This window comes from Neophocaena asiaeorientalis, unplaced genomic scaffold, assembly GCF_003031525.2.
Source record: "Neophocaena asiaeorientalis asiaeorientalis breed wild unplaced genomic scaffold, Neophocaena_asiaeorientalis_V1.1 scaffold147, whole genome shotgun sequence".
Taxonomy (NCBI): domain Eukaryota; kingdom Metazoa; phylum Chordata; class Mammalia; order Artiodactyla; family Phocoenidae; genus Neophocaena; species Neophocaena asiaeorientalis.
This window is the reverse complement of record NW_020173758.1, coordinates 4,852,961-4,877,798: the sequence shown is the minus strand read 5'-3', so window position 1 is coordinate 4,877,798 and position 24,838 is coordinate 4,852,961. Positions and strand designations below refer to the sequence as shown.

General features: G+C 37.5%; 1 protein-coding gene across 1 annotated transcript in view; it reads left to right on the top strand.

The window, feature by feature from the left end:
- Positions 1–7,874, top strand: part of PLPPR5 (phospholipid phosphatase related 5) — a gene marked incomplete at its 5' end in the record, with an annotated part of 123,054 nt that extends 115,180 nt beyond the window's left edge. Inside the window, one exon of the mRNA XM_024751248.1 lies at positions 7,131–7,874. Within this exon, the coding sequence (XP_024607016.1) occupies positions 7,131–7,163 (33 nt within the window). The remainder of the gene's footprint in view (positions 1–7,130) is intronic.
- Between the last annotated feature and the right edge of the window lie 16,964 nt (positions 7,875–24,838).

Sequence of the window (24,838 nt, the reverse complement as noted above, 5' to 3'; positions counted from 1 at the left end):
ATTTGCATCTTTTGAATACCTTCCTGTACATTTATTTTGTATTTCCGTTTTTGTGACTGAAACAAATATTGAAACAATAGTTCAATAACTGACAGATTCTAGTCATCACTTGGCCCTTAGACTTAATTCATAGAGTGGCTTAATACTCCTTTTATTAATTGGGGTTTATTAAAGGCATAATTTACATCCTATAAAATTCCCTTTTTAGCATATAGTTTTATGAGTTTTGACAAATGCCTACCATCATGTAATGATAACCACAATCAAGTTATAGAACATTTCTATCACCCTAAAATGGTAGCCAACCCCTCCCTTAGCCCCCAACCCCTGGCAACCACTATCTTTTTTCTGTTCCTATAGTTTTACCTTTTCCAGGATGTCATATAAATGGATTCATATAGTATGTAGCCTTTTGAGTCTTCTTTCACCTTGCATAATGCATTTGAAATTCATTCATGTTGTTACCTGTTTTCTTTTTTTCCTTTTTTATTGCTGAGTGGTATTCTGTTGTATAGGATGTACCATCATTTTTTAAAATCCATTTACCAATTGAAGGATATTTGGGCTGTTTCCAGTTTTTCCCAAATTTGAATAAAGCTGATATAAAAATTCATGCACAGGTTTTTGTGAAAATGTATATTTTTCAGTCTCTTGGATAAATACCTAGGAATGGGATTGTTGGTTTGTATGGTAAATATATTCAATATTTTACCTTTACAAAATGTTTCTGAAGTATCTGTGTCATGCCTAATGGCCCTTATGGGTTTGAATGGTTCTGAAATTACTCTTGATGTAGCTCATCCAGATTTTTATTGACTGCTACCTCTTTCTGAAAATAGGCAAGTTTTTAAATAAAGAGTTCTAATCAGCTCCTGGTTATACAAGAACTTATCATGCACTTGATTCATTACCCACATCCTCTGATTCTTCTCTGTCAAGTAGCATTGGGCTGCTTATTTAGCAAATATAATGCTTTCTTAAAAAGTTAAAGAGAAATTAAATAAGAAGCCATTAGTTAGATTAAAATACTAGTGTAAAAGAAGGCATGAGTACAATTTATGGGTGAGTTACCTTTTTTACCATCATTTGTTATGTATAGTAAAATTTTATTTGTTACTAGGTTTGTAATATATGAAACATGTAACAAATATCAAATAAGCAGCACTATGGTACCTTTCCCAGGACTCATGAGTTTACAGTCTCATGAGTCTGTACTTTTATAGATTTTATAAATAATTTTATAAGCAAATTCAGAACAGGGTGATGATAACTATGCTAGAGGAGCACATAAACGGGGACCCATCCAAACTTAGCGATGCTTACAACATCCTCTAAGTAGAGATCTGAAGGACTGGTGGCCATGGGAGAAGGAGAGAAAAATATTCCAGATAGAGGAACGAGCTTGCACCAAGGTTTTATTTGGCAAGTGAGGTAAGAGCACTGGGTCAAGAGACTTGAGGATGCCATTAAAGAGAGTTCAAATGGGGTCCAGAATGAATGTAATAGAAATAGAATTGAAAAGAAGCAAGATGAGCTGGAGCAGATGCACAATTATTGGTTGGGAAATTTCTAAAATGGCCAAAGAAACTTCGTAGTATGAGGGAGGTAGGCCAGGAGGTACATTGGGTTGATGGTTGAGAACATAGTTGTGAATATGGGCTAAAAGTATGTTAGACAGGTCATTAGAGTTAGGGAAGTTAAGAAACTTTAGGTAGAGTCCAGGGATACCCACATCCACTAAGGACCATAAACACATTAGTATTGATAGACTTACTTGGAGTTTCATGTCAGTGCATTGGGAAACATTGAGTTACAGTGAAACCCAAGAGTTTATTACACATCTTCTCAATACCTTATGCCCCGTGAAGTTCTAAGCAAGGGAAATAATGTGCAGCTGTTCCCAGAAGTATTTAAACACAGAGATTTTTTTTTTTTTTTTTTTTTGGAGAACCATTCAGGATTACTGCTTTTTTAGGCAATGCTCTTTTTACCAGATAAATAATATTTTAAGAATTGATTGTATATACCTGGCAGTGCTCACATTGCTAACTAATCACTTTTCTGTACCTTTTGGCAGTGGTTCTCAGACTGGTGTAAAAGGAAATTCCTGCGAAGAAACAAAACTCTGAACTAATATAAAACTCTGAATTGAAACAGAACCACTATAAAAAAAAGAAATAGTTCCCCAAAAGTCATCTTTCCTGAGAGAACTCTGGTTCTATCACGTTTATCTTTTATATCTTCACATCCCCAACTTTTTAAAACAAGAAATTGCTTAGATGAACTTTACAATGTTTTGTAGTCTCAAGTTTGAAGTTCTCTAATAATTTCTTCTAATATGGACCTAACATCATTTCTCTTTTCTAAAATACTCACCAAGTTCACAACCTACCAGGAGGAAAACAATGTGACAAAGTAGAGTCTAAGAGCACACACTTCATATGCTACTGCTTTTCTTCCTTCTCTCTTCTCCTACCCATTTTGCCTTCATCAAGAGACACAGTGAAGGAAGGAAGGAAGCAAATGCAAAATAAAGATAGCCAATATTTGGGAGTATGACATCCATCCACCTTCCCCTGATAAAATGTAGGCTGTGTCTGTAATAATTGTTGATTATTATAGGACCATGATTCCTTATCCTAAATCATTAGTGCTAGGTGTTTTTCAGGATTAAAATATTTTATATTTTAGGGGAAAGTACTGTGTATTCTGTTACACAAGCAGGATCTTGGGCATCACTTTGTAATCAAAGATGGATATTTCCACAGCATAACAGAGTACAAATTGCCTCACAGCTATTCAGGTTTGTTTTTTACCACCAAATGAATTTGCACCAATTTTACCAGAAACATTTGGGTTTTAAAGTTTGTTTGGATATTAGAATTGTAGACTATAGCATTGTGAAATTCCAACCAATTATAAAAATCTTCTTGACTTCATTCTCTCTCCTTTTCTTTCTTTTCTTTTACTTTTTAATCTTGTTTCTCTGGCTTTTACAGACAACTATCAATATAATGATATGTTTGAGTAGAGACAAGGACCTTTGTTCATATCATCTCATTTAATCTTAATAAAAATCTATTCGAATAGGTATTATTATTTCCATTTCACAAATGAGAAAGCTAAGTCTCTGAAAGGTTAAATTGCTTGTGAAAATTTCAGTTGGTACGGAGCCCACCTTCAAACACTTGACATTCACACTACCTGACTCCAGAGTCCACTATGCCACCCAGCTTCCTTACCAATAGAGCTGAGTACACAAATCATTGAGTTAGCCATCATATGCACAGATCCCATTTTATGCTTAAGTTTAGCATCAAAGCTGATTGCTGATAACCTCCTGTTAAAAAACAAAAGCTGTTTATAATCATCCAGAAAGAAAGGAACTGGAACAACATTTAACCTCAGCATTTGGTGCAGCAATATAACAGCATAGAACTTTAAATAGACTAGCACTTTATCCAAGTAAGTCAATCAATATTTAAATAAACACTGAAATAATATATAAAACACATTTTGTAGGTGTCCCAACTCCAACCTATTGAGAATGGTCAAGAAGAAAATTCACAGGGAAGGTCCTTTAAAGGCTGTCTTGCAAGGCTTTTCAGCTGGATAACGGGAATCAGCCACTGTGAACACCTTCAATTAAGGCAATAAACGTATGTGCGCTAGAGCGCACTGGTGTTGGAGTTGGTTGCAAAGCTAAGGCAAATACAGAAACCGTGTCCTTTTGTGCAGGTTTCCATTACAACGAAAACGGATTTAGATACTAGGTTGTTTGGGTTGTTATTGTTATTTTTATTCAATATAAAATTTTGTATATATTTATTCAAATATATTTTGTTTTTTCACTGATTTTTTTTTCACTCATTAATGGGAAATTAGCGTTCTTCAATGAAATAGCCCTTAATAGTAGTGACTATTTTTTGTTTTCTTACCTGAGGTACTCATTTTGCATCTCCCTCTGTTTTCTCAAAGAGAAATGGCGGGTGGCAGATCTTGTCAGGTGGCAAGTCATCACCAAATTTTCATGTCATAAGTAAATGACAATTTTGTTTTAAGTAACTTTTTAAAATTCCAAAGCATAATTTATACAACTGGGGGTATAGAATAAATAGGAAAACAGAAATTTTCACATAGAACTTAAGGCTTCAAAAATTGATATGCTAGAGACTTAGAGTATATCAAATTTAAGAATCCAAAACTACTTTTCAGAAACAAGCGCTTGTTTTTCCATGGGACCTCTGCACTCAAGGACTGGATTCAGTATTTTGCTCACTGATTTGCTGTGGACTTGAATGAACACTTTCTAATGGATGTAGCATATTCTAATCTTCAACTCTTTGGACACAAGCTTTGTTATCTCCACTCTAATCCTCTGTATGTATAATTGCACTGATGATTTATATGACCACTTTCTTCTTGTGACTCTGAATTAAGCTTCTATGCATGAGTTTTTGGTTTGCCTGCTGAGTGTTTGCACTATCATCTACTAATAAGATTTAGTAGTGCATATTAAGAATTCAGCTGTATTAAAAGGGGAAAATCCTTGTCACCTAGTTTGCCTCATAGGGAGTCCATTCCTCAAGACAGGTGATCTGAAAATATTAAGTGCAATTCTGTTTTTTTAAATATTACTGAGAAAAATGCTGATGAAGTGAGCAATGTCATAACTTCCTGCATAGGAATTATACCATTTGAATATTTCAAATCATGCATTTACATGCATGTAATTGTTATAATATAGAATCATAGAGTCTTCTAGATGGTAAGGACTTTAAGTAATTAGTTTGCCCTTTCTCAAGATTCTTTCAGGGAAAAACTGCTCCTGTGCTAGACGAGAATTCATCTTATTTCTTAAAGCATACTGAGATATAAGGTCCATCCCTTTCAGTCTGTGGTGTGGGTTTATTTGCTCTTAGTGAAATTAATAAACAGATGGCCCCTGTGCTCTCTGTATACTCCTTTAATGTACTTGGAAACTGTTATTAAATTTCCCCTTTATTTTCTCTTCTTTTTGCATAGTCACTTTGTTATTTATTTTCCTCTGTTTACCTAATGACCATCTTTAAATGATTAGCCCCAAGTAGAACCCTTCTAAGTCCAGTCAAATAGGAAAAATCAACTCAGAGATTAGAACTTAATTGTGATGTGAAAGTGAAAGGGTACTAATTGGAAAAAGCAGGCATTTCCCCAGAGCCCTGGGATCTAAAAGTGGAGTCAGTCTGGAAACAAACTGTTTACCCTTGAAGTTTAACCTGGTAATGACTTAGCATAAAGAAAGGGGTAATATCATTCAGAATTTATGGGCAGTGAAAGGAAGATCTAGTGGTCACCAAAACGTACTTTTATTTTATTTATTTATTTTTTTTGCGGTACGCGGGCCTCTCACTGTTGTGGCCTCTCCTGTTGCGGAGCACAGGCTCCGGACGCGCAGGCTCAGCGGCCATGGCTCACGGCCATGGCTCACGGGCCCAGCAGCTCCGCGGCATGTGGGATCTTCCCAGACCGGGGCACGAACCCGTGTCCCCTGCATCGGCAGGTGGACTCTCAACCACTGCGCCACCAGGGAAGCCCTCTCCTTTGTTTTAATCGCCTTTCCTTTATTTTTACTGTCATGTCTTCACCCTTTCCCTACCCTCCATTTGCCGCTGACTGATCAATCTTCAATTTATATCTTAACATCTTTCCAGAAATTACTATGTGCTAGGTCCTGTCCAGAGGAGTGCACTCCTGTCAGTTTTGTACTGAAACACTGTATATCAAATTGTTCACAGATTTCAAGTCCCCATGGGGCCACTGGAAATAAAACTATGATGTACTGTTTCCACAGTTCTTAGGGCTTTTACTCAGTCATAGTGCATTATATAACTCTGACAAATATTTTTTGTCCTAAAGTCATGCTTGTGCTTTTGGAAGGAAAACTCAAGAAAACTTAGAGATGAACTGTTGAATTTGCCAACATTTTCATCATGCATTTTTTTAAATGGGCAATTAAAGTATCTAAGGTCTTGGCAAGCAGTTAGTAAAAGGGTCCGCATGCTCTGCTCACTACTGATTCTTACTGATACTGTTTTTCTCTAGGCTTAAGTGGGTCGCACCTAGAAAATAATGCCTTAAGCTCTGGTTAGTAATCTCCTTCTAGTTGCAGTTAATATGCCTCAATTCAGTGAAAATGAATTTTAATTTATTCACATACATTCAGAAAATGTTTCAGCTATTTAAAACACCTTAACCTGAAAAGAGCTACACATACACGGAAGAAATCTCATGGCGTGCATTCATTACGTGAAATTCTATTTAGGATGTCTTTGACTTATAAAGAGTCCAAGCTACTATGAAAAATATTCCAAACAGGTAATTTGATGGTAAAACCCTTCCATAATGCTGCTGTTATTGGTTGGGGCTGTCACTTAAGTTAGCTCTTGACATGACCTATATGTGGCATGATTAATTATGTCATGTCGATTTTCCACTGCAGTATTTCAGCAGCCATGGTATGGCCTGTTGCATGCCTGAAACCATTTAAATATTAGCCATTCCGCAGGGTTCCTTTGTACACAATTCAGTTGCTTAAACAAACAACAACAACAAAAAATTTTAAACCTCCTTAAAGAATTTTCTGGTTGAGGTAAACAACAGAGATTGCAGTCTGTAGTCTGGATTCATGCATCAAAAATGAAGTGTTTAAAGGAGATCTTTGTCAACTAGCAAATGCCATTTCAGTCTGAACATTTCACCACTCCTTCTATGCCATCTGTCTCACAGGGAGCAATTAGTCTGAAACTTCAACATGCAGCATTAAAATTCCATTAACACTGAACAGAATATTAACATGCCTGGCATTGCCATTTTTATCTCTCCAAATTTCAGTGTTAATTTTGAATAAGGCAGGTATAACATTTTACTCTATTTGATTAATTAATAATATTGAATAAAATATATAATTAGCAGCCAAATTTATGTAATAATATGTACAACTCATTTGAATAATGCTGTATGCTTTTGCAGTTTAAACACACCTGGGCTACAGTTTTATATGAGGCTAATGATTATTTGTAAAAGCACTGAATCTTTTACAAAGCCAGTTTTTCCAGGGCTCTGACTTTGTAATTCTTTTCTTTTTGCAGAACCACATCACTGCCTTCGCAGAAGTCACATGATATTGAAGCAGATGGTCTTTCACTGCATTGGACATCGTCCCTTTTCACCATCCATTCATAACACCCAAAGTGTGTTTGATGACGAAAACGTTTATCAAGTTGTCTAATCATTTTTATAATTTAAAAATCAGTGTCAACTTATCTGTTTCCCCCACTAGACTGTGAGCTCCTCAAGGGCAGGACTGTGTCTGTCTTCTCTGTCTCCCCAGCACCTATAACAAAGCCTCACACAGAGTAGGTTCAATAAAAAATGATGACCAATGAACAAAAATTAATTCTGAAATAAAACATTCACTTCAGTTTCTCACAGAATCACTGAGACCATGTGAAAAGAAACCTCTACGCGAGTCGTATTTGTGTAAGAAGTCCCTCTATTTTGAGCTAGTCAAGCTTTTTAATTTTTCATGTATCTTCTATTCGGCAGCACACCATGTTTCATTTGAAGTGGACTTTGAAAGTCATGGGGGTTTTTATTTCATTATTCAGCATGACTTATTTCCATTCTAACAGATTTCAGTGTGTGAAATTACTTTACTTTTAGAAAGTATGTTCTGTACTAAAATAATGTTTGCACATAATATTATGCTATATTTCACTTAAAATACCATTCATACTATAAATTCTAAGACTGGTGCTTCTGCTTTTGAAGGGGAAAATGCCCATTTTTACTGTAATAAGTAATGTATCATAATTAAAAATTATTTATTTGGATTTTTGTTCCCGACAGTTGTGGTTTAATTGTTGACTTGTAGTTTTTGAATTCAGGCAGTGTTTAGGAGAGTCAAAGTGACTAAATCCTTAACAATGATACCTATTTATTGAGCATTTTTCCACTGATAATTGTCTCAAGAGTGGTCTAAGGCTCCATTCTCTTACTAGTCAAGTTTCCAGATAATTTAAGTAGCAAAGAACCACACCCTGACAGCACAGTTTAAATTATATAAAAGTAAGAAATGTAGTTAATGTATTTTACTTTGCGTATGTGTAGTACGTTATAGTTTACAAAGTACATTTTCATTTATTAGTTCATTTAATCTTCACAGTAACCCTGGGTAAACATTAAGAGTTTGGCTTTAGTGTTACAGATGAGAAAAATAAAGACAACGCAGGTTAAATAATGTGCCCAATTCCATACAACTAGTAAGAGGCGGTTAAAGTTTAAATTTAGATTTTCTGACCCTAGTATTCTTTTTAAATATGCCACAGCTGCCATATCATTTTGGACACATCGAGGCCTTTCAGAGGTCAACGGAGTCTGGGCAACTATCTACACTTCAAAAAATGAAGACATGCCAAAATAAAGTTATAAAAGTTATGCTGTATTTTAAACATTTGTGTTTTAAGAACGAACACTTTTCAAAGCACAACAATATACTAGCCAATTTATAATCCTATTTTAAAATAACGTCAAGAGTCTAGATGTGAGGTCTTTTGTAAAGTCAAAACCTAAATCAGATGTCTCTCCTGCAACCCTCACCCCCATGCCCTAACCCCACCCCTCAGGAGAGGCCCTGAGGGACTTCCCTTACACTGAGCATGTGGAATTAGGATGAAAATCATAATATAAGGAAAATAAATTGGACTCTGAGAAAACCATGCAATGTACTGCTCAACAATAACTTTGTGATTTTCAAAGCTACGCAGAGTAGCTTTGTCTTATATGAGAAGTGGTTAATTGACTGAGAAGATTCTTCCCAACCTTGATAGAGCTAAAGGAAATAAACTTTTAATTTTCTCTGTGATTTTAACAGAAATCAGAAAACAAATATAACCAAAGACTTGTCCATTACTCCCAAATTAGATGTTACTTACTCTTTTTCATCACCATGGGAGTTAAAGCACTTTTAGTAGGGCCAGAAAAACAAACAAACAAACAGAAAATTCACGTTTCTGCCTTTCAGACTTCTCTAGAAAATTCAGTTCCGGTAGAAATTTAGAACACTAAAAAAGCTTGGAATGCCTTTGACCCTCATTAAAGACTTTTTAGGCAATAACAGTGATGGGGAATTCACTTACTGGCAATGAAAGTGGAGGGAATGATCATAATATCTTAGGAGGCAGGATTACAAGTAAGACTTAAAGAGATCTGTTCTCTTGGTTCTAGCATCAGTCTTCAAGGAATCAATTAGTCACATTTTTCTTGTTGGAAGCCTTAGCTATATATTATATATAAATGTATCTTTGTACCTGGTTAAACCTGGTCTGAATGCAGGAGTTATAAATTCCTCAGAAATCCACATTTAAACCAGGATCAGAGTAAGGTCATCTGTCATATTTAAATGTCATGGACCCAAGATTGTGCAGTGAATGATCCTGCCATGAGGGAAATTCAGAAAGATAAAAAGGATACACATGCATAAGGCAAAAAGTCAGCAAAGAGCCCTTAACCATGATGCTGTTACTGAGAATAATGATAAAACTCATTTAAGAAAATATTCATTTGTAAATATGTACATAGGTAGTCTAGTGAAAGCAGGCAAACACATGTCTTTCTGATAAAAACATCTTTTTATTCTAGTTACTTGGGGCCCAGGTCAGTATAAATTGGTCAGCCTGAAAATTTCAGTAGTCTCTGTTTGCATGGCAGAAATTCTGCACATGTTTTATCTGATTCCTAAGATTATCTAAAAGGATCTTTTATGTTAAAAGAGAGGTGAAACTTCTTTGACAGACTTTGTCTATTCCACTTCTAACTGGGCCTCTCTTTTCTCAGGATCTATCCTAGCCAAATATCTCAGTTCCACTTACCATACAGTTTCCTTTGTGAAAGAGCAGTAGGGGAGGAAATAATTCTCTGCTGTGTATTGTATTTTTCAAATAAAATTTAAAAACTAAATTAAAAAAAATAAGTTTGATTTTTTTTCCCCAGGTATTAATTCTTTCTTGGGGGTAGAGGAATAAAGAATGCTGGCTATCCTGATGGAAGTCAGATTGCCAGAGCGACTGGAGAATGTTTGGAAGGGGATCATAGTGGTTCAGATTGGACCAGTTCTTTGGGCAGCTAAAAGACCCTCTGCATCCCATGGGCCATCCTGGGATCTCACCAACTTCCTTATTTACAAATCACAACTCCCTGGAGACAATATGGGATACTGAGCAGGTACACAATCTACTACATAATCTGCCGCCTATGTATGAGCAAGATGCTAAAGACTAGTTGTAAATGACCTTGTGATGCCGAAAGCTCGGCTTCTCTGTACACAGTTGCTGAATCAAATCTTGGAGACAGAGTTTTGGGTGAAGTAGAAAAGAGTAGCTTTATTACTTTGCCAGGCAAAGGGGACACAGTGGGCTCCTGCCTCGAAAAATTATGTGCCCCCCCTTGGAGAAGATAGAAGTTTTGTTTGTTTTGTTTTATTTTGCGGTACGTGGGCCCCTCACTTCCCGTTGTGGAGCACAGGCTCCGGCTGCGCAGGCTCAGCGGCCATGGCTCACGAGCCCAGCTGCTCCGCAGCATGTGGGATCTTCCTGGACCAGGGCACGAACCCATGTCCCCTGCATCGGCAGGCAGACTCGCAACCACTGCGCTACCAGGGAAGCCCAATGAGAAGTTTTATAGTAATTATTCAAAACGGGTGTGATCAGCTCATGGATAGTCTTCTAATGGGTTCGTGGGTAGGTAAGTAGGAGTCAGCATCATCAACCTTCAGGTCCAACTGGTCTGGGGTCTACATGCTTGTGTGCAGCATGCCATCGTTAATCCTTAACTTCTCCCACCTGGAGGGGGTTTCAGTATCTGCAAAATAGTTCAAAGATATTGTTGTGTGTATCCGTTAATGGGGAAACAGGACCTTGCCCCAAGGCTGCTCGACTGTTTGTTTCTCCCTGGTCTCACATCCCCTCCCTTCGCTAATTAACAACTGCTTGGATCTACCCATTGGAACTCAGGGAAGGTCATGGAGGCTGAATGAAGGCTGTTTCCTGTCATCAAAGAAACGGGGGACACAGAAACGTTTTGTGCCTAGGAGCCCCACGGGACCATGCTCAGTATCACTTGTTCCTGCCTCTAGGGTACCATTTATTAACTTTTTATTTTATACTCTAAAAAGTTTCCCTGGACATATACCAAATGGTTCTATTTACACCTTACAAACATTGATCTCACATTTGGCAGGCATGGTCTTTCTAATGAGTTTTGTGAGTTATGATTCTTTAAAAAATATCAATTAAGGAAATTTATTCCAGATTTTAAATGAATGATTCTCGCCCAAGAAGTAAAAATAAAAGTATTCAAATTCTTCTTTCCTGTCTCCTTCACTTTAGATCATAGTTGGTTCTTGGTCTGATAGAGCCTCAGGACATGATCAAGGTGTAGTAAAAATTAAATTTGCTCTCACCACCCCAAGATTGTGAGCCATGAATGGATTATAGGATCTAAATTCTAAACTCACACTGCCATTTTCAAATCTGTGGACTTGCTCACAAGGACCTCCAGACAAAAAGAAATACAGATGAGTGGGCATGAAACCACCTCCAACAATCAGACAAAAACTGAAAGTTTACGTCTCAAAGATGCCAATATTAACGAGGGTGATTCTTACGCCATCCTTTGGCCTGTTGACCTTCATATTACTGCATTTATAAATTCATTTCCATTTTCATTTTGCACTGAAACACTATCACTTGTAGAAAAGGGGAAAAAGTTTTTTTTCTTCCCAGGAGGAAAACAAGAGGTGCATTTTAAAATTGATATTTAAAAAAGGTGTATTTTCGGGCTTCCCTGGTGGCGCAGTGGTTGAGAGTCCGCCTGCCGATGCAGGGGACACGGGTTCGTGCCCCGGTCTGGGAAGATCCCACGTGCCGCGGAGCGGCTGGGCCCGTGAGCCATGGCCGCTGAGCCTGCGCGTTCGGAGCCTGTGCTCCGCAACGGGAGATGCCGCGGCAGTGAGAGGCCCGCACACCGCAAAAAAAATAAAAAAATAAAAAAGGTGTATTTTAAAATTGAGGAAAAGAGGTGTATTTTAAATTTGATATTTAAAAAAGAAAAAGAAAAACCTTTCCAAAATATTGATACATTTTGAGTATTAATCAGATTTCCCTAGAGATATTGTTCTTACTCAAAAAGGCCTTTAGGCCTTCACTCATTCAGCAAATATTATAGAGATATTCTGTACACCAGATAATTTGCAGTGTGTCGACTAAACAGTGGTTAGAAAGAGAGACATGGTCCCTACTCCTCCAGGTTGGATAGATCAGCAGCTCTGACACTGATGGTGCCCTAAGAGGTCTGTTTAAAGTTAAGGTGGTAGAATTGGCTTGGAGTTTACCAGCTACCTACTCTTGGGACTAAGCAAAAGACATTTTTATAGATTACAGCAACAGCTAAAGTTAATTTTAAAAACCTTTGCCTCTATAAATGACTCTGTACTATTTATTGCTGAGCTTTAAAAAAAGTCAAATGCCATAATAATAAGCAAATACTATTCTCACAAATCTATGGTTTAGCCGAGCCATTTTTCTAGTCTGAGCTGGGTTCATTCATGCATCCGTGACCAAGTTGACAGCTCTGTTGATCTTGGCTGGACGTTCTCCAATGTATGGGGATCATCTGGATGCAGGCTAATCTCGGATGGCTTCACTTGGGACAACTGAAATTTTCTCTGCGTGGTCTCTCCTTCAGACTAGCTAAGCTGCTTCACATAGGGGCCAAGTTAGAGCAGAAACATGCAAGGCTCTGGCACATTATCAATTTCATCTCATTCAGTTGAGATGGGCCAAGGCAAGTCCCAAGGCCAGCCATTTTCCAAGGAGTGAGGGAGGAGCTGCAAAGGCACACTGCAGAGGGATGGACACAAAGATGGGTGGAGAACAAGGGCCATTTGTGCATTCAATCTACCATAGACTTCCTGCAGCTAGACCTTAAAAATGTTCAAGCAGAGCCTAACTGAACTGAGTTCCTCAATGTGCTGAGCACGGATTTATTCTGATAAGCATGAGAAACTCACAAATGACAATAGAGAGCAAGCTCATTGTATCTGGCCCAGAATGCACCTCCCCAATCTCCAGCCAAACCCCCAAAATGCCTTTGAAATAAACTGACTAGAGAACTGTCCACCCGGTACTTAACTGAGAGCCATGGGGAGCTTGCTGAAACCCTCCTAGATTCTCCCAGAAAGCCTTCCTAGCTCTTCTCCTGTAGGCACATAAGAAAGAGAGAGAAAGAGAAAAAACATCTGAGCAAAAAGAGTAGGGAAGAGATTGAAGCAAAAGAATAAAACCTGAAAAAAAGAAAGAGACTAATTGAAATATAAGACCATGTTCTGATACATTAATTGTGTGCTTGCATGTGTGCGTGTGTGTGCGTGCGCACGCTTGCTTTGTACAACTCTGATGTTTAAAACTTGTTACCATGGTGCTATGGACTTAATATTCATGCCCCCCCCCAAATTCATACATTAAAACCTGAATCCCCAACGTGATGGTATTTGTAGATGGAGACTTCGGGAAGTAATTAGATCACAAGGGTGGAGCCCTCTTGATGTTAGTGGCCTTATAAGAGAGCTTGCTCCGTTTCTTGCTGCTCTCCACCATGTGCGGATATGAGAAGACAGCTGTCCACAAACCAGGAAGATGGCTCTCCTCAGATACCAGGTCTGCAGGCACCTTGATCTTGGACTTCACAGCCTCTAGGCTAGTGAGAAATAACTAGACCTCAGATACCAGGTCTGCTGTTACCCAGTCTACGGTATTCTGTTATAGCAGCCCAAACTATATAAGACACATGGTTCAAGTAAATAACACCACATTGCCAACAACAGTGTTCAAATTATATTTACTGTGGTGTAACTGAGTATTTGCACAAAGTACCATGTTTCTGCTAACTCTTCAGTTCATAAATTACTAGGTAAATAACACCTGCACATAATGATCGGTGACCAATCATATCACTTTTTTGAAGTCTGTCAGTGTTCACTGCACGTGTGTTATTCTGTTCACACACAGACAGCAAAGCATGCAGTTGTGTTGACCCCTTATCTCCCAGTGACAAATCCATGGGACATTTTCAAAAATGCATAATTAAAAGGGGAAACTGGCCAATAAAGACAGAAGGGCAGTAAAGAAGAAAAGGTGATAACGCTGAAAAGGAAATTCAAATCAAACATAAATGGCATAAAAGAAGATATAGCTGACCATGGGAATGTTGAGTGCAGCCAGAGAAATTGAGTAAAAGTGAGTTTATTGACAAAAATAAAGAATGAGATTGTGATGAAAATGAAGGTATCCCAGAGAAGTGATTCTGACCAAAAACATCGCATTAAAGGAACTCTTGGAGATATTTTCACAACATTGAAAGTTCAAAGGATAAATTATTGGTAAACTTAGAAAGGAGTATGACAATTAGCCAAGGTAGAGAGAAAATAACCACTCTATGCAGTAAGTTATATGACAGGAAGAAAGCAGCAAGCACTGTTCAGGCTGCTATGGATAAATTTTTTACAAAGAAATAAAAGATTTAATTCAAAATGTTTCCATCATTTTAAATTACAGTGTACTAAATAAATATTAGTTTTGCTAATTTTTTCACTTCCCTACATATTTAAAATTGACAGTAAGGGAGCTTTTAATGTTTTGACCAAGAAATAAAGGGAGCAGATTAACTGTAATATTCCCCATCGTTTATTAAGATCTTTTTGCATTGGTTCAGTTTGCATGGTCATTTTATGTTTTATGGTCCCACACTACTGTGCAAAGACTGCCTATCTATCTATCTGTCTGTCTATGTGTATATATACACACACACATATAGCTACAACTGTCTATATAGAGAGACCTGTATATAAACACAGAGAAAGAGATATATCTAAAATCCCTAATATATATATAACACAAAGTTTTCTTTTTAAAAGAAATGTTATTTATACTTTATTAATACATAAGAACTTTGTAATCTCATAATTGTTCATTATTAGGTCTCTTTTTTTAACTTTTTTACTTTTCTTATTGAAGTATAGTTGATTTACAACATAGTGTTAGTTTCAGGGGTACAGCATAGTGATTCAGTTATGCATATACATATGTGTATATAAATACATATATATTCTTTTTCAGAATCTTTTCCCTTATAGGTTATTACACAATATTAAGTATAGTTCCCTGTGCTATAAGTAGGTCTTTGTTGGTTATATGTTTTATATATGGTAGTGTGTATAAATTAATAGCAATCTCCTAATTTATCCCTCCCCCACCCCCTTTCCCCTTAGATTTCTTTTTATTGTGATTATAGAGATCCAATGGGAAAGGGAGTCACTTATTTTTATATGATCAAATTAAGAAATACTGGTCACATCAGTGGATAGAAACGCATTTGTATTAGAGTGCTATCTCAGCTATTCAGACTCCTCAGTAGAAGGTGTAGAAGAGAGACCAAGAAAAGTGATTTTTTTTCCAAATAACTCAAGCTTGATAATTTAGGTAATTTTTCTAGATTATATTGTGCACATTCTAGCTCACATACGTAATTTAACCCACCCAGCATTTTCCCACCCAGCCTTTTGAACATGAATCATTTTTGTTGCTCTAATAAAGTAAAGCTCTTGGGAGTTATAAAGAGCTATGTAGAGGACTTTGTTCCCTTGATCTAAAGAAGTTATGATTCTTGATATTTTTTTCCTATTCACCTTCTTATGGCTTTCTCTGCACTCTGCTGTTAATTCTCATTATTTCTTGAATTTATCTCTCTTAGCAACCTTCTCACCCATTTTCATTCTGCTATTGTATTGTCATCTCAGGCTGCCATAACAGAATACCACAGGCTGGGTGGCTTAAACCACAGAAATTTATATTCTCACAGTTCTGGAGCCTGGAAGTTCAAGATCAAGGTGCCAGCAAGACTGGTGTCTGGTGAGGCCTCTCTTCCTGGGCTGTAGACAGCTGCCTTCTCACTGTGTCTTCATATGGCCTTCCCTTCGTGCACACATAGGGAAAGAGGGAGATCTGATATCTCTTCCTCTTCTCACAAAGACATCAGTTCTATCAGGTTAGGCCCCACTCTTATGACCTCATTTAACCTTAATTATCTCCCCAAAGATCCTATCTCCAAATACAGTCACATTGGAGATTAGGGTTTCAACATATGAATTTTGGGCAGAACACAATTTAGGTCCTAACAGCTATCCACTGCCTTAAAATTTCATCTCCTGCAGCTGTGTCCTACAGAAGAACTGAAGAATGCCAACAGAACACAGATAATCATAGTGCTATTATATGTAAAATTAAGTCCATTAGGCTAAAGTGGACTCAACTCTCTTATGAAATAAAATGTGAGGGCTTTTTTCACTATTGTTACTCTGACTTATTTGCTGTGCCACCAATCATCAAAAGTGAGGCGATGATTATATATGTGATGTAGATAAGTACATCTTAAATTAGGGTATTTTTTTTCTCACTGCTAAAAGTGAAGAAGTATAACATGAGATTTCTGGATGTTATCCTAAGTCATAATCTGTAAGAACTCAGATGTCAGATCATTATGTTTGCTCTCTTAGAAAATGCTTTTAGCATATGGTTCAATATTAATACATTTTTATTATAAATGAAATTTCAACTTTTGAGAACATAAATTGCAATGACTGAAAGTAAAACTTCAATGCTATGAAAATTTCAAGCTTTCTTGGCTAGCTTGCTTTACCTGTGATATGGTGCTTTGTGCTAGGAAATCAACTTGTATGTTATACCAGATAAGCCAAATGATATAGACTTGGTATTTTTTAAATGGGAAATTCATTATACATATGGTGACAATATCTGGGATCACATCCCTACCATTTTAGATGCCTTTATATTTATTCTGAATACTTGGTCCTAATTTTGAAATGCTAAAGACATATGGACATAACAGCTGGACCACCATCAATTGAGACTAACACTGTTCACTTTGACAATATATATTTTACAAAGATAATATTGCAATTTCTCATCTCCCATTGTTTTTCATTATTGCTGGCTCTTTCTAATTCAACAGATTTCCAGGAACATTGTAAGGATATCAGAAGCAATAGTAAGGAAAATTATCTTCAATCCAGGTTAATCTAGATGTAGTCATAGAATTGTTATACACTATTTATACCCTTACATAAGCTCACGGTATTTATTTTTGAATTGTGTCCCCCTAAAATTAATATGTTGAAGTCCTAGCCCCAAGCATATCAGAATGTGACTTTATTTGGAAATAGAGTAGTTATAGATATCATTAGTTAAGATGAGGTCAAACTGGAGTAGAATGGATCCCCAATCCAATAAGACTGGTGTCCTTATAGGAAGGGGAAATTTGGAAACGGCCAAACACACATAGGGAGAATGCTATGTTAAGATGAAAGCAGAGAGCTAAACCAACTATACTTCAATAAAAAGAAAAACAAGATAAAAGCAGAGACTGAGGTGATGCTTCTGCTTGCCAGGGAACTCCAAAAACTGCCAGCAAACAGACAGAAGCTGGCGAGAGGAATGGAACAAATTCTTCCTCACAGCCTTCAGAAGGAACCAACTTTGCAGACATCTTGATTTCAGATTTCTAGCCCCCAGAACTGTAAAACAATAAATTGTTCTTGTTTATGCCACCCAGTTTGTAGTACACAGCCGTAACAAAATAATACACCTATTTACTATCTATAGTACTCTGGGATAGTGGAAAAGACACAGGCAGAACCAGGTTTGAATCTTGGCCTCTCCACTGCCAGCCCTGTGATTCAGACCACACTATTTATACATACTAAACTCTGCATTAGTTAGGTTACACTAGATTTTACTACAGTAACAGTCAGCCCTCAAATATCAGCCCAAAGTAATTATTGTTTATTTCCTGTTTACACAGTATATCTACCAAGGATTACTTGGAGGCTTTAATCTATTTCATAGCCCTCCTAAATTTGAGACCTAGGCTGGCAGAGAAGACACTATTTGGAACTTAGGCATTAACTCTGGCAGAGGGGAAGAAAAAACAGTGATGAGTGTGCCTGGCTCTTAAACAGTCTATCCCACTAAGACATACATTACTTCTGCTCACCTTTCATTGACCAAAGCAGACAGACCATGCTTGACCATATTTTAATGCAACAGAGTGTATCCAGAAAGGACAAGCCAGCACCATATATCTCTAAACAGTCTTAATGGCAAGCCAATAGAAGTGACATGATTATGAACTGAGACTAATTAATTAAACCTTTCATATTTTCATTCAACAATGTTTATACAGACTCTACTGTGTGTCAAGTACTATCCCAGATAATAACACACAAGACAAAACCCCTCTGTCCAGCGAGTTTTCATTTTATTGGAGGAATTGGTAAAATAAAGAAGAATGTAAATGTGTAATATAATTTCAGATATTTATAAGTGTTACAAAAGAAAGTGAAGCAGATGAGGGCTATTGAGAAACACTGGAGTGGGGAGACAGTGCTAGGGTCAATATTTTAGGCAATGAGTATAAATTTCCTAGCATGGTGCATAGCAATTGTAGGCACCCAGAAAATGTTTCTTTTCTTTCCCCAACACCCTAGATCATTAGCATCAACAACAGAGGACAAAGTGAATTTTGTGCCTATTAAATTATACAACATAGAAAAAAAGATTAAAATGCCTAATTCTGGCAAGGATGTAATATAACTGATACAAGCATATATTTCTGCTGGCAGTGTAAATCCCTTTGGAGAGCAATTTGGCAATATGTTTCATGATCCACTAAAATGCTCATAACCCTGACTCAATAATTTCATTCCTGTGAATCTGTCTCCAAAAGTAATATAATTTAATAATCACAAAGATGATTGTTGCAGTATTATTTGTGATATCAAAAACAACCTGAATATATAGCAATAGGGGAATGCTTAGATGGATTATGGCTTAGCAACTATATAGAATATTATGTAGTCATTAAAATGATAATTATGCACATTGTGTAAGCAACAGGAAAAATGTTTATGATATAATTTTAAGTTAAAAAGGATGCAAATTATACCCTGTAATTACTGTGATGTAAAAATCGTATATGTAAATGCATAAGATTAAAGAGAACAGAGAAAAGTGAAGTCTAGAATGAGCAAATTCTTAGCAGTTAAAAAATATATTTCAGTCACTGTGTTACCTTTATCAAATGTTTAACAAGCACTTTCACAGTAGTATTGTTTATGTAATTGTTACTGAGTCCAGGCTTGTACTGCTTGCTGTGCCACAGGCCAATAAAACGAGAGAGGAGTTGCTGGGACAAGGAATAGAGACTTCGTTTGGAAAGCCAGCAGGCCAAGAAGATGGTGGACTAGTGTCCCAAAGAACCATCTTCCCTGAGTTAGAATTCAGGCTTCTATTATACTAAAAGGGGAGTGGGTAAAGTTCTGCTTCCAGTCAGACTCTGGAAGGGATGTGTTAATTTCTTCCTTACTGCTGTCATTCACAGGAGAGCCTGGTCAGGAGGCTTCCTGTGAGCTAAACAAAGGTATTTTAGCTTAATATTCATTGCATTGGAGACAGTGTTCCCAGAGGTGGGTCATTATGTATAATTTAAGCTTATAGGCCACATCCCTTTAGCAATTAACTTGTAGCAAAAGCAATAGAATACAAAGGGTAAAGTAATTTGTTCTTCCCTCTTATATAATGAATTCAAAATTATAATTAAAAGGGCCATGGAGAATAATGCCTCCGCACTCCATGGATCTAATCTTGAATGAAATCCTAACACGTATGTGCTCTAATCTGACCAAATGTTATCCTTTCCTAATTTATAATCCTCAAATTAGCATTTTTATTATTTCTATATTACATTACTATTGTAAATGATGTCCTATATATTAAACAAATATAATTCTTAAATTTGGTGAATGATGCAATCACCCAGAGCTTATTTTTAATACATTACAATAAAATGTGGATTTTAAATGTTAAGATATTTGAGATCTTAATTGTTGAAGTTTGGGGGGGAAAGAAATGTCTATTGCTTAAAAGCAGATTATTAACTAAGGCCAGTAGTTCTCTAACAGGAGGTCAATTTTGTCCCCAGAGAATGTTTGACAATGTTTAGAGAAATGGTCACAACTTGGGGGAGGGGAGTGTGCTACTGGCATCCAGGGACTAGAGACCAGGGATATGGATTAACATTCTACTATGTACAGGACAGCTCCCACAACAAAGAATTATCTGGCCCAAAATGTCATTAGTGCCCAGGTTGAGAAACTCTGGGGTAAGCAGTGGGAAGAATACAAGCTGAACAGTACAAAAACCCAACTTTTAGTTTTATTTCCACTGCTAAAAGAATGACCTTGAGCTAGCTACTTAAACTCAATCCCTCAATTTACTTATTTGTAAAAAGGAGATGAATAATTTTTTTAACATCTTTATTGGGGTATAATTGCTTTACAATGGGGTGTTAGTTTCTGCTTTATAACAAAGTGAATCAGTTATACATATACATATGTTCCCATACCTTTTCCCTCTTGCATCTCCCTCCCTCCCACCCTCCCTATCCCACCCCTCCAGGTGGTCACAAAGCACCAGAGCTGATATTCCTGTGCTATGTGGCTGCTTCCCACTAGCTATCTACCTTACATTTGGTAGTGTATATATGTCCATGCCTCTCAAAAGGAGATGAATAATATTTGTCCTATCTCATGGGATGGTTCTGAGAGTAAAATGGGAGACATAATGTGACTGTGCTCTGAGGAGCTAAAATGTACCATATAAATGTTACCATCTCATGTATTTGAAATATCTCTTAAAGTTGATTACCAAAAAGAAGAAGAAAAAATGAAGGTAGAAACAATTATTCAATAGTTTATGAGTAATTGCTTCTAACATTTTTTATATAAATTTATTTATTTATTTACTTTTGGCTGTGTTGGGTCTTCATTGTTGCACGTGGGCTTTCTGTAGCTGCGGCGAGCAGGGGCTACTCTTTGTTGTGGTGCGCAGGCTTCTCACTGTGGTGGCTTCTCTTGTTGCAGAGCACAGGCTCTAGGCGTGCGGGCTTCGGTAGTTGTGGCGCATGGGCTCAGTTGCTCCATGGCATGTGGGATCTTGCTGGACCAGGGCTCGAACCCGTGCCCCCTGCATTGGCAGGCGAATTCTTAACAACTGTGCCACCAGGGAAGTCCCGCTTTTGACATTTTTAATCTGTTGTGTTTCCCTGGAAAATATTGATGAAAACCATGATAAAATATTGCTACCTTACTGATATTTTCCAGATAGAATAATCTAGCTTCCTTAATCAATTGTCTGCCCTGTCCTGTGTCTCGAATTTCTTCATTCATTGTCATTGGATCCTTGCCTTTAGATACAAACATTCCCAGGATCCTTTGGATGGTCACCATCCAGGCTCCACCTCAAGCTACCACTTTCCCTCTACCATTTTTTTACTTGTTACCGAAAATTTCTTATCTCCCATTCACTCCACTGCCAACTGGCATATAACCCATGCATGTCTTCATTGCAACGGCTCAAATTAATCTAAACTTCCCTCTGACTTCACAGCAGCTAAAGAGACTGGCTTAGAAGCAATGACACCCCAATAGCAACAAGCACACTCAGTGCCTACATCTTGGTTTTAATATCATTCTTCAGTGAGAGGAAGCAGGGCATCTCAGAAAAATGGCTGATTTTAGGACTGGGGCAGGAAAGATGAGCCTGGGACATCATCTTGTAGTGCCGGAAAGAAAGGAAATGATCACACACACACAGAGTGATGGGGGTGTGTTGAAGAAAAACAGGGGTCTACTAAAAGAGCTCCCAGTGACCAAAGCTGGAACAATTTGTGCAATCAAATAAATAAAGTAGCATTGGATTATAACCCAAAGTACAAAATAAACACCAATGATCCCATGTTTATATAAATAAATGATTGAATAAGTACATGGGAGAGAATAGACAAATCTGTGCAGCATAAGCGTTAATAATTTAGGTAGATACTTAGCTCTCAGGCAGATGGAACATAACTCCCTACTCTTTAAGTGGGGACTGAGCTTGGTGACTTCCATCCAAAGAGTCAGTATGTAAAGAGAGGAAAAGGAATGATTTCACAGTGAAGAAACCTGTCAATTACTACTTCAGCCAGGTGATCAAAATTAATATCAATAGTCATAAATCATGTTTATAGTATGTATCCTTGATATAATGTGATGAGAATGGCACTTTACCTCTATGAACTTCCCAAAACCCATAAACCCAGTCTAACTATGAGAAAAATATCAAACAAATCTCCACTGAGAGACATTCTACAAAATACCTGATCAGTACTCTCAAAGCTATCAAGATCATCCAGAACGAGGCAAGTCTGAAAAATAATCACAGACAAGTGGAGTCTAAGGAGATACGACAAGTAAATGCAATATGATATCCTGGATGGGATCCAGAACAGAACAAGGACATTAGGTAAAAACTGAGGAAATTAGAATAAAGTATGGACTTTAGTTAATAATGAAAGACTATTTATTGGTTCATTAACTGTGAAAATTGTGCCATAGAAATGTAAGATGCTAATAATAGGCAAAACGGGCTGTGGGTATATAGGAATTCTCTTGTACCATCTTCACAAAGTTTCCATAAACCTAAATATTTTGAAATAAAGTTTACTTTAAAATAATGCTTATTGAAAAAAAAACAACTGTTGTCAAGATTAGTCAGTGCATCTTCTTTTTGCCGAACTACCTGAAAGTCACAGTCAGAGACAGACACAGAGAAAGTCCACATTCTTTACTATCAAGACTTCAACTTCATCTATTGGCTGTTACTAGTTTTTCATAAATATGCCTAACATCTACTTGGCAGCCTCTTTATAAATATTGTTTATATATTAATTAAGAGCTAGAGATATTTGATGACAAAGAGGAATACAGAAGAGAAATAAGCCTCACGCTTCTTTAAAAGATCAGAACTACTGGGTGGGCTGTAATGGGATAGATCTGACTGAAGGATGGGGCTGGGAGGTAGCAGGCATGGTGGCCAGTGCTGGTCCTAAATGGAAGGCCAATCTGGTAGGTAATAATACAATACCTGAAAATAGCAGGGGAATAGAAAACAAGAGGTAATGCAGTATGTTAGTCTGTCTCAGAAGAGCCCAGAGTGGAGCAACACATATTGAAGAGCACAGAATAGTGTCCAAGTTGTTAGTGCAGATCCAACAGGCAGTTGCCATTGAATATATCTACCAGCAGGGCATTGGTTCAGAAACCACTGACCTGGGTGCGGTAGTGGGGCTGAGCCTCTGACGTTCTTCTCCTCCCCACTGCCCTGCCTCCAAAGAAAAATATAAAGGCAAACCTCAGTCCTGATGTGATCAGAGTATAAAATAGACTTGTCATCACAACAGGCATGAAAACATGAGGATCAAATAAGGGTCTGATTACCAGTGGAAATAGAAGATTAAGATCAGACATTGGGATGAAGCAGAAACCTAGGTTTATTTAACAAACGCTTAGAGAGCATCTATATGTCAGGCTATCCTAAAGCGCTTCAGAAGTGTTAATTCATTGGTTCCTCATAAGAGAAGACAACTTTTTGTTATCATTTATCCTCTATACCTATGACAGTACATAGTTCCTAAAAGACCCTTACGAAATGTTTTTTGAAAGGAAGAAAAGAAAGAAGCAAGGGAGAGGAAGGGAGAAAAGGCGGGAAAGAGGGGAAGGAGGAAGGAGTGGATCGCTACTCCTAAAAGTCTATGTTGAATCCACTTAAATATCTCTTGTCTAGATCTAGATTGGTTTTAGGGAACGGAAAGGAGCAGAGAATATATGTGGCGGGGTTGGAGGGAGAATAAGAAGGTTAAACTATCTTTGAGGAGGGGATGGAGAAGATAATAACCATAAAATGGCTAACATTTATTGATCTCTCACTATGTGCCAGGACTGTGCATGTACAAGCCCATGTGATCCCTACAAATCACCTTTATCATTAATATTATTATCCCTCATTTTACATATAAGGAAAGTATAACACTTATAGTTAATAACTTACTCGAGGTGACACAGATAACAAGGTATAAAACTGAAACTCAGACCCAAGTTAGATTCTCTGCTCTTAGCCACTAGGCTAAAAGCAGACAGAGCCTGACAAAAGTAGATCAAAAAGTGGTCCCCCTTTTTTGTGTGTGTGGTACGCGGGCCTCTCACTGTTGTGGCCTCTCCCATTGCGGAACACAGGCTCCGGACGCGCAGGCTCAGCGGCCATGGCTCACGGGCTCAGCCACTCCACGGCATGTGGGATCCTCCTGGACTGGGGCACGAACCCGTGTCCTCTGCATCGGCAGGCGGTCTCTCAACCACTGCGCCACCAGGGAAGCCCGTGTACCCCTTTTTTAAGAGATCAATGCGGTGCTCATTTTAAGCAATCAGGTCTGCCTATCAGTGTAAGAAGCACATTCTACAGAGTCAATATAGTCAACATTTGTGAAAACAAGTCAGAAACTGGTGTACAGGGACAAGAGGAGGGGAGCTTTGGAGGGTGGAGAGGGTAATATAAAAAGCCTTGGCATTTACATCGCATAAATCAATATCTGCTTTAAAATCTTGCTGATGACTGTGAAAGGCAGAGGATATTAAATAAACTGTGATGTAAGTCAGATATATGCCACAGCCTGGAAGTAAAATAGTCTAAACAAAAAGTCAATTTATATGGCAGGAATTTTGAAAACCATTCAAACACCATGCATAGTTGTACAGAAATTATTCAAATTTTCTCTTTTTTTTTTTGGTTTT